Here is a 15,968-nt window from a genome sequence, read left to right as displayed (position 1 = left end):
TATGTATAGGAAAGAATGGGGTGGAACTAGTGAACGTGTAATCATTAGGTCTTACTGCTCTTTTACAGGGCATTACACGAGAAAGCAACCAATTTACTAGAACCTTATTAATTAACAAAGATGAATTCAATTAGCAGAGTCCATTAGTTTCTGAAATTTAACTTATTAACACCAAATACTCCTGTTTCTCGGATGGGAAGCTCTACCGGCAGTGTTGGAATCAAGTCATTACTATTTGCCTCTATAGGAGGTTTTATTAAGGCATCTTCTTCATTATGAGTGCAATGTAATCAAACACTTATTGGTACAAGGCAGAGAGACCAGGACTAGCTGCCTAAATACCCCTCAATGAACTTAAGGAACCATGAAGGAAACATGAACTGAAAGCCTTGTAGGTGGCAGGCGCTCTCATGTGTTGACCGCCGAATGCTCTCAACAACCTCTTAGGAAAGTATTGTGACCCCCAAAGGTGAACTTGGGTCTCTAATGCCAGAGCCTGTGCCCTTTCATCTCTACCTCTTAAGTGTAGGGTGTTACCTATCTATTCTTTTTTTCCGTTCCCCCAGCTGTGCCACGCGGCTTGCAGGACGTTAGTTCCCTGACCAGGGATGGAACCCGAGCCCCCTGCAGTGGAAGTGCGGAGTCCTCACTACTGGACCGCCAGGGAAGTCTCTCTATTCTTATTTTAATCCAAATTCCTTATTTAGAGGACTTCTCTTTCATGAGACAAAAGACAAAAACCCCAGAAATTAAAACTTTAAAGAAAAAAAACAAAGCAAAACTCGTGGCTCTTGAGTTGATGGAGAACTTCTTGAATACTTTCCACAGGTCTTAGGCTTCACCTTAACTAAAGCTTGCACAGTTAATAAATCTTTTTACATTTTCCTTGGCATTTTAACTGTAAAACGGCATTTAATAGGCTTCTAGGAGCTTGTTTAGCAAGGCCGGGAAACCACTTGTCCAGGCTTGGGTCTTTAAAAGCCCTTTGAAAGTGGATTTACACAGCACTGATCTTTTACTGATGACGTTTTGTCCTAAATAATTCTCTAATTCCCCCTGAACGATAATGAAGAGCATGGGGATGACTTCAAGGTTAAGCAGGAAGATGTTGAGCTGAATTGTCAGTAGATTTCATGCTCAGGGCTTTATATAGTCTCTGTTTTGGTTTTATTCTCAAGAGGTAGGCTTTCAGAGCATTAGCTAAAAAGTAACACAAGTCAAAAAAGGAAGGGTAACAAAGTCCTTCCATGAAATTTTCTGAAAGAAAAGTCAAGAAAAGTAATGATACAATCTTTCAAGCACACACTCCTCTATTCCTCCATAACTTTAGTTAATTAGTTAACTAAAATAGTTACTTAGTATACCATTTACTCAAGTGTGTATAGTGGTAGGAACAAAATGATTTTCCTTCAAAAACATAACAAAAGTAAGCAAGAAACATTTTATTTACTACTAATGCAATTAAGAAAATGTGTAGTAACTGAAAGGCACAAAAAGCAAACAAGTGAATGGAAATAAATATCTTTACTACAAATAATGAAAAAGACTGATGAATTCTTGGCAGAGGTGGGCGAAGACTACCAATTAGAAAAATCACTTTAATTAAGGTTAGCTAAGAAAAGGTGTTATGAGGACTTCCCTGGTGGCGCAGTGGTTAAGAATCCGCCTGCCAATGCAGGGGACACGGGTTCACCAGAACTACTGAGCCCACGTGCCACAACTACTGAAGCCTGTGCACCTAGAGCCTGCGCTCCGCAACAAGAGAAGCCCCTGCTCGCCACAACTAGAGAAAGCCCCGTGCAGCAACGAAGACCCAACGCAGCCACAAAAAAAAAAAAGGTGTTATGAGATGACATGAACAAATGTTCTTAAACTTTTGAATAAATTTTTAGCTCCACAGTAAAGTCCTCAATTTAAGCATGAAGCATTCAGAACAGAAGATGGCAAGAACTTCCATGCAATGGGAAACCAGGATTAATGAACAATTCTTCAAGAGATAGGGAAGTCTGAGGACTTTTATAGAAAGTCACTTTTTTTGGGCACTCAAAAATCACAGAAATACAGAAAACACAGAAAAGAAGAAATCCAAAAGTCTGATTCTGTAGTTTTAATAAATTCCTTCATCCTACCACATCCTCATGCGGCCAATTTTTCCACTAACAGCATTCATGCTTATTCCATCACTAATGTAATTGCTTTCCAGGAATTCTACTAGTGTTATAGGCAAATATCATAATTGAATGTACACAAAGAAAAACGCGCTTAGTGTGCTGGTACCAAAAAACAAAAGAATGCAACATTTCTCAGGAAGAAATTATACCCCTGCTGTGTTCTAATCAGCCAACCATCATCAGGACAATCAAAATAATTTGCCTAAATTAGCCAATCAAGACACCCTGCAAATCAGAGAATGTGAAAACCTGCAACAGAAAACATCATAGCTGATTATGATACTAATAATCGTGTTAAAAACCTAATGAGATGAAGAAATTGGAAGCTTGCTGGTGCAATTCTCTTTTACCTCAACACACTGAGAACTAATTATATAGACTGTAATTAAAACAAAATCTCAAACCAAACCTTCTGAAAAACAAATAGTTGATCCACTAGCAAACAGAACTACCATTTTTTCCCCAGCTTTATTGAGATATAATTGACATATCAATTATTTTTAAAGAAATGAACTACTAACCATGATAACTGTTTTCGATAGCGGGCTCTTCCTTCAGGCGCAAATGATCCAAAACATTTACAGTGGGAGTCACTCACATAAAATCAGTAAAACTGCAATTATCTCCTAGGTGATTTACAGCAGAATTTTTTAAAATTTCATGAAATCTTACAGACAAGAAACAAAAGGAAACTTACAGATGAAAAAGTGATTTGGAATCTCATCACGTTGTTTAGACCTAATGCTTTGTTTAGGCGGCAAAGGATAAGAAATCCGAGAAACATGCATTTTAGTATCCTTAACAAAACTTTGCTGGAAACAATATGGAAAGCTTCATAAAGTAATACTTATATTCCAATTAAACACCTTCTGCTGCACTTTTTGGAATTCTAGATCTGAAATGTGAGTGAAACAGATAGAGACAATACTCATAAAACTAGAGAACTACAGCTTACATAGCTGCAGAAATTCAGAGAGCCTGTTCTTTTGCTTTCGAGGCTTCAATTTTCTTTTTTTAATATGAAGAAGATATTTACAAGGCTAGACTTGTTTTTCCTCAAACTTTCTGTTTAAATAATCAATGTTAAGCAATTATGCAAGTCCCATTATGGGTACTTGATTTCATTAGACGGTTATGGAAAGAGACTCATCACCAAGCCTCCTTAATGCTGGTGACTACTGCCCGCTCAGAACAGTCTCCACGTAGAACCAAGAGGCTTAGGCAGCAGCAGACATTTGGCTGAACAGCTCTCTGAGGACTGTGGTGATTAAACAACGAAGTTTTGGAAATAATTCCAGCCTTCGCTGGCATGTGAATAAACACCTAACAATAAACACACTCTCTAGGAACCCCCATGCGGTCTGGCCCTCTTGCCTTGTTCTGGTTCTGAAGCAGTCTGAGAGACGATGATTATGTAACAGCACGGCTGCCTCCTTCCACACCAGCCAATGTTGTTCTTGAACCAAACTTGGTAACCTTCCTCCTCTCCTTGCCCCCTCCTGCGCACATTCCCTCTTCTACTCGAGAATATAGGGATTTCGCAGTGTAGAACAGGGGAGGCTGCATACATCACAGCGGATTACCAAGAAGCCAGAGAGGTCAAGGGATTCATCTCTAACACTCCCAGAAAGCTTCCACTTTTTCACACTATACTAACTATGGGGCAAGCACACATCAGATGACGTGACAGAGGCTAAGCGTCCTTCAAGCTACCACCAACAGAGGAACTCAGAGCAGCACCATGACAGTGAGCCCCAGATTTGCACAACTCCTGCCAAGGCTTCCTGGATATTGCAGATCCTGGCCAGAGTTCAGTAATAGTTGCCCTTGCCCCCTGCGTAACCGCTAATCATTTCTCAGGGGCCTAACATAAAAACACCCTAACTCCTCTGCCATCCAATTCTTCAGAGCAAATCCAGTCCATACCTAAAACCTTAATGTTCTCTACGTCCTAAAACAACCTTTCCTACACTTATGACAAATCAAGTCACTTGATAATTTAACTGATTTCCCATTTGATGCCACTACAAATAGAAACTGTACAATAAGTCCCAGAAAGACCCCCTGCTGGGCTCATTTCCTAGCAGATTTTGCTTAGACATGTCCCTATTCAACTTAAATCCAGAAATATTAAGAGAGCAGAGAGAAAAAATGTTTTAAATCTATAGATGTATTCTAGGACAGGATATAGATTCAAAGATAGAAAGTATCAAAAAAAAAAAAAAATACAAGGTCCGTGAGAATTAAGCGCTTTGGCTTTAAAAAATTTTTAGTGGAGAGTTTTAATTTATCATAGAATGCTTATTATAAAAAACCAGTTCATGTGCTATAGACATGAAGACTCTGTCTGAACCATTACGAAAAAGGAAAACAATTTTACAAATTCAGTATTATTCCCCAGAATAATGTATTATTCCAAAGGCAGTTACAAAAGAAAAAAATCACATTAACACTAAAGAACCTAGCCCAATACTCTTCCCAGATCCAGCATGTCTACCTGAGTTCTGATCAGCATCTACCAGCTATAGTATTTATTCATGGGCTCTCATACTCTATCCCCAAGTATCAATTTTATTCTCTAAGCTCCTTATTTTTCTTCCTAAAGCCCCAGGGTTCTCTTTAAGCTCCTCATACTTCTCCACTGCCTCCAGTTTCCTATCTACAGTTATTGATTGATATATATCTGCACTCTGCTTGATTTCCTGACATCAATAACACAGGGGCGTTGTGGAGTCCACAACATTTCCTAAAGCGTTTTAGAAAATCCTAGCTCTTTAGCCTGCAGGCTAGGCTCTCTTGTTTCTCTATAGACTAGACCAACAGGGTGAACCGTGAGAAGGAAAACAAAATGTCAAGTGCTAGAGACCTAATAAACAAAAGGGCAATAAAAGCAACCACACACAGGTCCTTGAGTTTAGGAAGTCCTTTCCAGCATCCCAAATGTTATCTTCATTATTGCCATTGAGCAGGGCTTGAAAACTAACTTAATCATCTTAATTGCTAAAAACAAAACAAAATAAAATTCTCATCAGAAATATTAAGACTTCTTGAGGCTTCCCTGGTGCCGCAGTGGTTGAGAATCTGCCTGCCAATGCAGGGGACACGGGTTCGAGCCCTGGTCTGGGAAGATCCCACATGCCACAGAGCAACTGGGCCCGTGAGCCACAATTACTGAGCCTGCGCGTCTGGAGCCTGTGCTCCGCAACAAGAGAGGCCACGATGGTGAGAGGCCCGCGCACCGCGATGAAGAGTGGTCCCCGCTTGCCGCAACTAGAGAAAGCCCTCGCACAGAAACGAAGACTCAACACAGTCATAAATAATAAATAAATAAATAAAAAAGAACGTGAATTTCTTAAAAAAAAAAAAAAAGAAATATTAAGACTTCTTAATATCCTTTGGAATCTTACTTCACCACATTAGGATCCATTTTTAAAGAAATATTGTGACTCCAATCAGCCATTTTAGAGAATGACATCTTGACTGCAAACTGGATTTTTGACCTCACTGCTATAATCATATTGCGTATGATCATACACATATACACCACAGTTCAGATGCCAGGCTATTAACTTAGTTCTCTTTATTAAAATTTTTCAATAAAAATTTTAAACTCATAAATATTAGTAGTTAATTCAGTTAAATGGGAGAAAAAGCAACATAATTTTTATTTATTTCCTCCTTCTAGAATTAATGTAGGATGAAAACACCAACTTGGGCTGTTAAGGCATTTTAAATAATAAATGATTGTTCTTCAGAATTGACAATTCTCAGTAACAGAACTTGAATCCATCTTTGGTAGAAGCCAAGACCCCAAGTACGATTGGCAGTTCTTGATTACTGATTCTCTGTGTGCACAGAAGAAATTACTAGTTAGCTCCTGCTTCTACCTTATTCATCTGGATAAATGCATGTGCTCATTCTTAACTATTTCTCAGACATATACTGAGAATTCATTATAGGGTAAAAAAGGAGGAAAAAAAAAACCCTTTAGTTTGAATACGCTATAGAAGAACTGAATATTCATTATGATACTTTTTCAAAGAAGAGGGACCAAACATCAGACCACCCCTTCTAAATAATCAGCAGGTAACAGATAAAACAGTAAGTAATCTTTCACCACTGTTGCTCTTACTTACATGAAATCTCTGATCCACCTCATAGTTGACCTGTTTTCTGAAATCCTTTCAAATAAAAGACAGAAAGGAAGGAAAAACAGAAGAAGAGGTCAATTATTAATAAAATTAAAAACCAATTGAGTAAAAGGTGATGACTTTAAGGCTTTTTCTTGATTAAATTTATACCAAAACAGTTATTTCTTTGCATAAATTCTACAAGTAAGCATATGATTATAATTCCATTTTTCACTTTTAAAGTTCTAGCAGCAGCATAAGAAATATTAAAGAGATGCATAATTCACATGCCAATACCTTTTGTGCAACCAGGAAAGTAAGGCGCCGGATCCCATGCTCAACCAGGGTAGCTTTCTACAAACAAACATGCAAAAACAGAAGCTAGATGAGATCTCCATTCATCCTAAATTTTAGCCCATTCAGTCCTCAGAAGGCTGTGACTGCACTAAGCACTGTTTTGGATATCTATGTCTTGACTCAGTATCTTCAAATTTGCAAATAAACAAATCTCAACCTGGCTCCTGGGAATAAGACTTACAGAATAGGTTTTAAATATTGACCTGGACAAAACTGAAAGAGAACTCTGTGGAGGAGAAAAGGTCACATGAGGCCAACTAAATTCTCTAAGGACTGATACATAACAAGGTAGACCTTAACACAATTTCTGCTTATAGAAATTACACTGGTGGGCATGTATTTAAATGTGAAGATCAATACTGATATAGAAGCTAAACGAAATCAGGTAGAGGAAAAAGAAGAAATTCCATAAAACGGAAAATTCAAGTCCTAAAATGTTATTTAGACTATAGACATCACCTACCATCTGATGCAGCATTCCCAGAATTCGACCTAACAAATCCTAACCTTTTCAGCTCTAAAACATTTCCTCCCTACTTTATATGAAGGTATTTTAAAAAAGATTCTCTTTAAAAGTTGTTAAAAACAATGTCTAACAGGCTTTTAAATTTAGTGATTATTCATACTTCCGCTTGGTACAGGCAAGCAGTATATTAGAAGAGACCAGCAGTTTCAAGACAGCCCCTTATGTGAGTCTTGGGCCTTTGGCTCTAAGCCTTCCTCTATCCTGTACTGCTCTCTCATCTCAAAAGGCAGAGACAAAGAAACAGATTAATGAACTAAGTAAAAGACATGCTCTTAAAGGTCCCTAATAAAGAGGGGCTACATGGCAGCAAGTAGAAAAGCAATCCCACCCATTGAATGACCTGAAAACATACATGAATAACACAAATAGAAAAAATATGTGGACTTTCACAACCTACACCCAGACTTTAATTTGATCACATTCTTTAACCGAGAGATATATCCATAAGCCAATTCTTAACTTTCTTGATATTATATAGTTTTTAAATCCAAATTGGCTACCCCTCATAAACAAGCACATCCCTGGGCCATTTCCTCTTATTTTTCCATTTTTACTATGGCGTTGCTTAGTAACAAAATTAACAGGATAAGCAAAAGATAACTGGAAAAAATTAATTTCCTAATAATAAATTCCCAGGTCAAATATAAATAAATTTTGGTACATTTAAAAATGATTGGGGGACTTCCCTGGTGGCACAGTGGTTGAGAATCCGCCTGCCAATGCAGGGGACACGGGTTCGATCCCTGACCCGAGAAGATCCCACATGCCGCGGAGCAACTAAGCCCGTGCGCCACAACTACTGAACCTACACTCTAGAGCCCGCAAGCCACAACTACTGAGCCCGTGTGCCACAACTACTGAAGCCTGTGCGCCTAGAGCCTGTGCTCTGCAACAAGAGAAGCCACTGCAATGAGAAGCCGGCGCACTGCAACAAAGAGTAGCCCCCGCTCACCACAACCAGAGAAAGCCTGTGTGTAGCAACGAAGACCCAATGCAGCCAAAAATAAATTAATTAATTAAAAAAAAAAAAAGATTGGTACTGGTATCATACCCATTAGGGTAAATAACCAAGTATTTGTAGTATAAGAAAAGAAAGGGAGGAAGGGAGGAAGGGAGGGAGGGAGGGAGGAAGGGAGGGAGGGAGGAAGGGAGGAAGGGAGGAAGAAAGGAAGGAAGGAAGGAAGGAAGGAAGGAAGGGGAGAGGGAGGGAGGAAGAAAGAGGTGGGGTGGGGTGGTTGGTGGTTCTCTGACTCTCAGTGTGCCAAGGAACAGAAACATTTCTTCTGACACCAACAAAGAATTCCACTACAGCCAAGTCCTTCAAAGACAAGCATCAATAGCTATGTTCTGGCAAGGGAAGAAAATAACTTTAATAATGCCATAATTTAAAATCAAAATTGTTATTGCTTTAAAAATTCCACAAGTGGCTGACAATAACAGCAGAGCAACAGGATTCTGATTACATTGTAATAATGCGGGTCTCACAGCAAGTCCACAGCTATTACCCAGCGATTAGGCGTCAGCACCTGGAGAAACTCCATTTACACTGGCTGCTTCAATCTCCTCCACAAGTCATTTACAAATATATGATCCTAATTTCTATGAGAGAAAAAAAGACATGCTGGGACTAGAAGATTATTTGGACAATTTGGATCAACCTATTTGATAGTTTAATGTGTGCTTTAAAAAAAAAAACTTTTTCTAAAGTGCTAGGAGCATGATCATGAAGTGAAAAACAAAACTAGTTATCACTTCAGCTTTTTTAAAAATTGCTTTTGCTTCCTTTTCTTTCTTATATTTTTTTCAAAACAAGTAGGTGAAAATGCCTAATACGCCTGGGTAAGCACGGCACGTGATGCACTAAATAGCTTCTTCAAGCTTGGAATGTTGGCACAGTCTACCCTTTCCCTACTGAACAGCCACCGGCAAAGACTCTAGGTTTCTCTGTGCCTCAGTTTACAAGTTCAGTAAAGGAAAAAGGTAATTTCTTATCATCAATTAACGTCACAAATATACATAGTGAAAATGAAGAAACTGCCTCTTTAAATCAATGTGTGATGATATACGTCACTTAGAACTGAGGGTAATAAAAAGCCTAAAGTTGAGATCAAAACAATCAAATGTGGGCAATTAGTGCCTCAAAACCTGGGAAGAAACTCTCATAGATTATTCCATCAAGCAACAGCATTAGTAGCCATGCACAACATTAGGACTCTTCCAAGTAAGGTCATCTTGGTCACTGGTCTCAGGTTAACTTAATGTGGTCATGCATGAGTCAAGGGCAAGAAGGAAGTTAGATTTCTCTTCTAAGGAAAAATTCCGAGGCGTGACTCCTACTTTTACTTCTCTGGAAGGACCTTTCCTCACCACAATCCCACAGCCAGTTCATGTGCTGTGACAGCATCATGGGGAAAATGCTATGACACACGTTAAGCATAAAATTACCATCTTTTCCTGGGTATCAACCATTAGCGTTATATGATGTGAATGCCTATGGCACTAATTGTTTATACCGCTAAATTAAATTTTTAAAAATCTATTGAGTTCTTTCTTTATGACAAGCACTACAGACTAGGTGCTTTCCATTCAAAGAACACACATAGGTCTTGTCATTAAGGGCAGCTGAGGAAGGGTACTTTGGCAACTATCATATATCGTAATGAAATATAACTGTAGATGATCATTTTGAACATTAGACTCTAAGCATCTTCAGGGCTAGGAATGTATTATTTACTAAAGCACCTAGATCTGTGCCCCCTAGAGCTGGCATCAAAGCCTTAAATTCTAGTTTTTGCTCTATCATCTACCAGCTGGTGATTAAAGGGCCTTAATCTCTTGAGCTTGAGCTTTTTCCCACATGTACAATTGAAATAATTCCTGACTAATCTAACGGCATGGGATTGTGGTAAGGTGCAAATAAAAATATTTATACAGATAGTCTTTAAAAATAAAAAGTATTATTATTGTTAATCAATTTATGCTGACCAATTAGAAATTCAAGGGAGAAAAATACATTTTAGTTAGGGCTATGCAGAGAAGTCCTCATAGAAGAGGGAAATTTTGAGACAGTTCTTAAAACAAGCAGGATTTAGAAAGGGGGCGGGGGCGGAGAGAAGGGAAGGAGGGAGGGAAGAAAGAATGAAAGAGGAAAACATTCCAGAAAAGGGGCAGTAGAAGAGATCAAGCAAACAAGGTAGATGAGATAAAGACTTAGGTCTTTTCACGGAACAGCAAAGTCTAGGTTGTTAGCCTTCATTAATAGGCTGATGTCCAATATCAAGGTAAGGAGGTATCCTGAAGGCAAGAGAGAGTCACTGTTGAGTGGGAGAATAACTGGGTAAGGGGGCACTTTAGATATTTAATTCTGTGGTAGTGAGCAGAATGGAAACTACCTGGAGGGGAAGAGTGAGGGTCACAAGCAAACCTGTCGTGGTGTCTCGGGTATAAGGTGAGGAAGGGTCTAAACTAGAAAGATGGCAGTGGGAATTTAAAAACTGAAAAGAGGGGGGAGGGAAGAAAGGAAGGAAGGAAAGGTGGGTAGGGAAGGAGGGGTAGAATAATGGAACAGCAAACAAAAGGAAGAAGTCAATGATTTCTGCATGATTGGGGGCAAAGGGTTTGGTTACTTGGTTTTTTTTGTTTTTGTTTAGCTTTTTGATAGGGGAGAGGGGGAATCAGAAGAGGTGAAAGAAAATGATAGGAATTTACATTTAAACTATATGGAGTTTGATGTTAACACAAGATATCCAAGTGACATAAAATCGCAAGGAGGATGGAAGTATAACACATATTTTCAAGGCTGGGATGGAAGGACTCAGAGTGGGCCTGAGGGGAGTTTGGGCCTAGACATGCAGAGTTAAGTCACCAAGGGGAATTCAGCAGATGACTGGAAGTTCCAGACTGGAGCTCTGGAAAAGATTCAGGAATATAACCTCCCTTCCTTAAAACATTTTAAACATTTGAGGTCTAAATTTCTTGACATAAAAAAATATATGCATTTTATACTTTTGAATCACTTCGGAATTTTACCCCTACAAGCAGAACTATGTGAAAGACATAGCCGTTATCAGTGATAGGCCTTATATGTAGCAACTGATAAAAGGATGCATATGACACACAGCGAGAAGGAAAGTGGCCATCACCAGTTTCCATCCAATTGAGGACTTACATTTTGCTGGGTAAACTCTCGGAACATAGCTGCTAGCCTGTCATCCTCGATATCACAGTCAGTTTTGATAGCCACATTCAGAATGTGAATTGGTTCATCCCTGGGGATCTGTAACCCAAGAACACAAGGCAAGGAAATTAGGAGGCTGGCTAATACAGAGATGGAGAGAAGTTATAGTACTTGGTAGGATACCTGAAAAACAGATATGGCCCACAGGACATCTTCTGCTGGTATGAATAAGCAAAATGAAACCACTGCCCAACACCCACAATGGAGATTAAATAAAGACACCTAACTTTGAAAAAATAAGGCAGCAAAGGCATTAGCTAAAGGCGGCCCCAAATCTTGGCTTGGTATGAACTTGAAGACCACTATGTCTCAACTTTTTCACCAATAGAATGGGAATGAAACCATTTGCAATATCTCTTCACAGAATGTAAAGGAAAATGAGTGAAAGAAGCCATCTGAACATATTCCCATATAACATATTTCTAAACAGTGGAAGTATCAAACCATGGGAAAATAACCTGGTAGGGAAAAAACAGGACGCGTGTGCAGAGAAATGAAAAGAAGGGAAAGAAGGGTTTAATAAAAGGACAAAATTTTAAACAAAATGTCTATTTTTTCTACTATCTGAAATCCACAATTCCTTGAAGACTACGAAAGTACTGCTCTGCAAATATACAAGCCATTACTGAGTAAGAATTAAAGCAATCAAAGCTCAAGTCTTTGAAACAACATTCAGAGACCTAGAGGCAGCTGCGATGGATATATAGACGGCCTCATTCTACGCTATGGAGTCCATGATTAATGCAGTGGTTTTTATTTTTAGGTTAGAATTTATATTCCACCTGTTTCTAAAAATACTTTGATGAGGCATATAAAATTAAATAATATCAAGTAGGGTAAAAAGATGAATTCTTCCCTACAATGTTCTACAATCAGAAAGAGAGTATAGGGCTTCCCTGGTGGCGCAGTGGTTGAGAGTCTGCCTGCCGGTGCGGGGGACACGGGTTCGAGCCCTGGTCTGGGAGGATCCCACATGCCGCGGAGCGGCTGGGCCCGTGAGCCACAATTACTGAGCCTGCGCGTCTGGAGCCTCCTGTGCTCTGCAACGGGAGAGGCCGCGATAGTGAGAGGCCCGCGCACCGCGATGAAGAGTGGCCTCCGCTTGCCACAACTAGAGAAAGCCCTGGCACAGAAACGAAGACCCAACACAGCCAAAAATAAATAAATAAATAAAAATAAAAAATAAAAAAAAAAAGAAAGCTTTACTTTAAAAAAAAAAAAAAAAAAAAGAAAGAGAGTATATAGTACAAATCCTGTATCTGAAGGAGCAAAGCAGTCTCCCAAAGAGGACACTATACCTTGTCTTCATCATATAGAGATGTGTGACCTGCCTCAGGGAACGTGGGGCTTTGGGGTGGGGAATCACAGAAGCAGCCCATCACTTCATCAAAGATCCTGAAAAATACCAAAGAAACACCCACGATGAAAACCCAAGTGGCAGAAAATCTAAGTGGCAGGAAACTAACGCTGCCATTGCCAGCTCTGTCTAAAAGAATAATCTATCCTACCCTGCACTCAATTGTCAACTGAATAGAATCACCAGTGGCTAGAGGTGACATGCAAAATTTCACCAAGTGGCAGAAATTAGGAGGATGGATTGTTTAAACTTGAATAAACCATATATATTTTTTCTTTTTAAAAAAGAATGATCTGAAGCTTTTTTGTTTTGTTTCTTTCATATGTAAGATATGAGCAGTGCTGCTGTCATCATCGGTCTTAAAGTAACAGAAAGAGCCTGGGACTCGAGCAGTGACAGACCAATGTCATTACCCCTCCCCCTAGGGTAATGCATCAGTATACATCAAGAGATAGATGCTGAATGCATTTAATCAAAAGATGTATCATCTCTGGTGGGGCTCACTCTAGTGCTGTGTTTAATTCCTCCTGACATCTCACTCATCACAGAGCAGACAGTTTCTTGTGTTAGCTACTAAGGAAAAGATGGTTTTTGTTTGTTTCTTTTTTTCTGACCAGGCTCATATAACAAGTAGAGGCTTGTAGAGTCTGCACAGAGGTGGAAAGGGAAGGACCTACACCTCTCCCAGAGCATATACCACAAGGGCTACATCTCCTTAGCTGGCCCGTGGCTAATCAGGGGACCTCTATTCATTTGGCAGAAATCTGAGACGCCCAAGGCTCCCCTCGTATAGACACAGTTCCATGGTGTCTTACCTGACAAAATCTTCAAAAGTCCGAAAAGAGACCATTCCGCCCATCCGCTGACATGGTGGAGTGAATGAGTTGTCCAGCAGCACGTCGCTGACACTAGCTACATGAGTCATGCCATAGTGGTTGAGGTTGGAGGAGAAGGACATTCTAAATGGTAAATCAATCAAGTGCATTAGACAAGGAGAGTAGGAACAAGGGCTGGGAGAGTCACAACAGGGAAAAGGAGCTGGGAGGAAACTGAAGTAGGGTCAGGTTGCAGAGCAGGTTTGGTTTTTTACCCACTATAGATAAGGCTGTCTTGCTAGATTCACATTAACCCTTCCACTGGAATTTCCCCTCACACAAACAATATTTTTTACCAACCCCCCCCCAAATTTCTCCACATAAAAATCTAAGGACTGTCAGGAATATCATGGTGGTTTTAATACCATGACATCATGACATGTCTAACGAATGAATAGCACATAGGGGTTAAAAACCATCCTGCATCTTCCCCTTGCTTAAAACATCCCCTCTTTTAAAAGGATGTAAACAAGCCAAGTGAGTTGTAACTAGGCAACACTTAAGGCATTTTTCTCTAGGAATTGTAATAGATTAAGTATTCACAGATAGATATATGCATGTCAACAACAACTCTACATCATTTGGAATGGTTTAGTAAATCATTATAAAAAACACAACTCATCAGAGAGAAACAAGTAACAATCTGTAAAAGGAACTTTACTGAGGTATCTATTTTTTCCTTGAATGGGCTGATGGGGAGTGCAGTTATGAGGATTACAGCTTCTCCCTTTTTGAAAGAGAGACAGTTTTGCAAAATTTCCTTTTTTATATTTAAACACATTTCCATACCAAAGTAAACATATCTTCATTGAAAGCCCTTAATGAAACCCAGCAAGATACAAAAGGGCAGAGCATGGGTTTCAAAGTATGTGTAAGCATGACAAACAAGTGTAAATGGAGATGCTCAAAGAGAACTGATTTGTTCAATCTAAAAACATAATGAATCTGGATATTCCTTGATGCACCTCAGCAGTATGTACTGAGAGATGCTACTGTAAAGTGTTTGTGATGCCCAGTCAATCAGGACAGCCTGTTAGGAAGGACCAAACTAAAGGATGCCTCCAGGACTTGCCCGACATGTTACTGGCATACTGATCCGAAGCACGTTCAGAGCAAGGCAATGGCACTTGAACTTCGGGGAGCTGCTCAAAAATCTCCTTGAAATGCACTGCCTGCAGTGTTGCAGGGGGGAAGAGAGCCAGCAAGGTGGGCTAGAGATCTGGGTACATGCCGTACTCTATTGCAAACTGTAATTATAAAAGGCAATGGAATTTTTTACACAATGGGAGTGCTGCTCACACAGACCATTAGAGACTGACACTCCCGGTTTTTATTCCTTTGGTAAATGATGACTATGAAAAAGTACTTCCACTTTTGACAGTACCAGGGACTAGAAGGTAGAGTGGGAGAGGACACCATTGATACCATGAATGAAACCGACAAATGAAACACACATCAAGCAATGGTGCTCACTAGAAACGGGGATTCAGAGCTGTATGAACTCAGAAGTGCTATCAGCCTTTTCTAGGATCACCAAATATATTTAGTAAAGGAGCAAGTTTGTGAGGCATTGTATCTTTTCTTCCTGCCTGGCATTAGACAGGAAAGAGAATCCAGATAACCCTTAAAGGGAACCCCCTCTGAATACGCTAACAGTCTATGTTCGTGGCAAACATGGGGTTAAGAATCTTTTTCACTCAACTGAACCCCATCGGAAATACCCACATTTCAGTTGCCCCCACTGCTATGCTCTTGGACCAGGACAGCTAAAGGCAAGCAGGAGTGAAGCAAGCCCACTCGTCAAGAGCAGACGAGAGGACCAAACAAAACACTCCCTTTCCTCTCCCCATCCAAATTGGATGCCAAAAGCTATACACAGTTTTGATTACTTAATATTTAAAGGGAGAGGGACAAAATAAACATAAGCCTATAAATATTTCAACAAATAACTGATCATCTTCAAAGACGTCAGCACCAGCGTGTTACGGCTTTAAGCACTTTGTGGATTCCAGTCAGAACTGCTATCCTCTCAAACTTGCATTGTGTTGCCTTGCTTGGCTCAGGAGCAGAAGGAACTCAAAATATTAAAATATCACTTGTGTTCTACTGGTCTGGAAACGTTGCACAGGGCTACACACATCAAAACTTCAGATACACTTTTCCAATGTAATCTCATTACAGGTCTGAAATAAAACTTGACTTTCATAGCATCATAACACTTTATAGAAAAATAGCTAACAAACTGATAAAACATGAGATCAGCTATTTCTGCGTGTGTGTTCCTCTAAAAGGAGAAGCAAATTAGAGAAACCAGA

The 15,968-nt window shown here is 39.6% G+C and overlaps 1 protein-coding gene across 8 annotated transcripts in view; it reads right to left on the bottom strand.

Annotated features, from left to right (window-relative positions):
• ACACA (acetyl-CoA carboxylase alpha) overlaps positions 1 to 15,968 on the bottom strand; it is a 210,266-nt gene that overhangs the window by 33,673 nt on the left and 160,625 nt on the right. For all 8 annotated transcript variants that reach the window (XM_057535458.1, XM_057535459.1, XM_057535463.1 and 5 more), the window contains 5 exons: positions 13,594 to 13,737; positions 12,720 to 12,816; positions 11,353 to 11,460; positions 6,599 to 6,655; positions 6,308 to 6,352 (listed from right to left, as the gene is read on the bottom strand). In XM_057535458.1, the coding sequence (XP_057391441.1) occupies positions 6,308 to 6,352; positions 6,599 to 6,655; positions 11,353 to 11,460; positions 12,720 to 12,816; positions 13,594 to 13,737 (451 nt within the window). The remainder of the gene's footprint in view (positions 1 to 6,307; positions 6,353 to 6,598; positions 6,656 to 11,352; positions 11,461 to 12,719; positions 12,817 to 13,593; positions 13,738 to 15,968) is intronic.

The sequence above is a fragment of the Balaenoptera acutorostrata genome, chromosome 20 (genome assembly GCF_949987535.1).
Source record: "Balaenoptera acutorostrata chromosome 20, mBalAcu1.1, whole genome shotgun sequence".
Taxonomy (NCBI): Eukaryota; Metazoa; Chordata; class Mammalia; order Artiodactyla; family Balaenopteridae; genus Balaenoptera; species Balaenoptera acutorostrata.
This window is presented reverse-complemented; position numbering and strand designations above follow the sequence as displayed.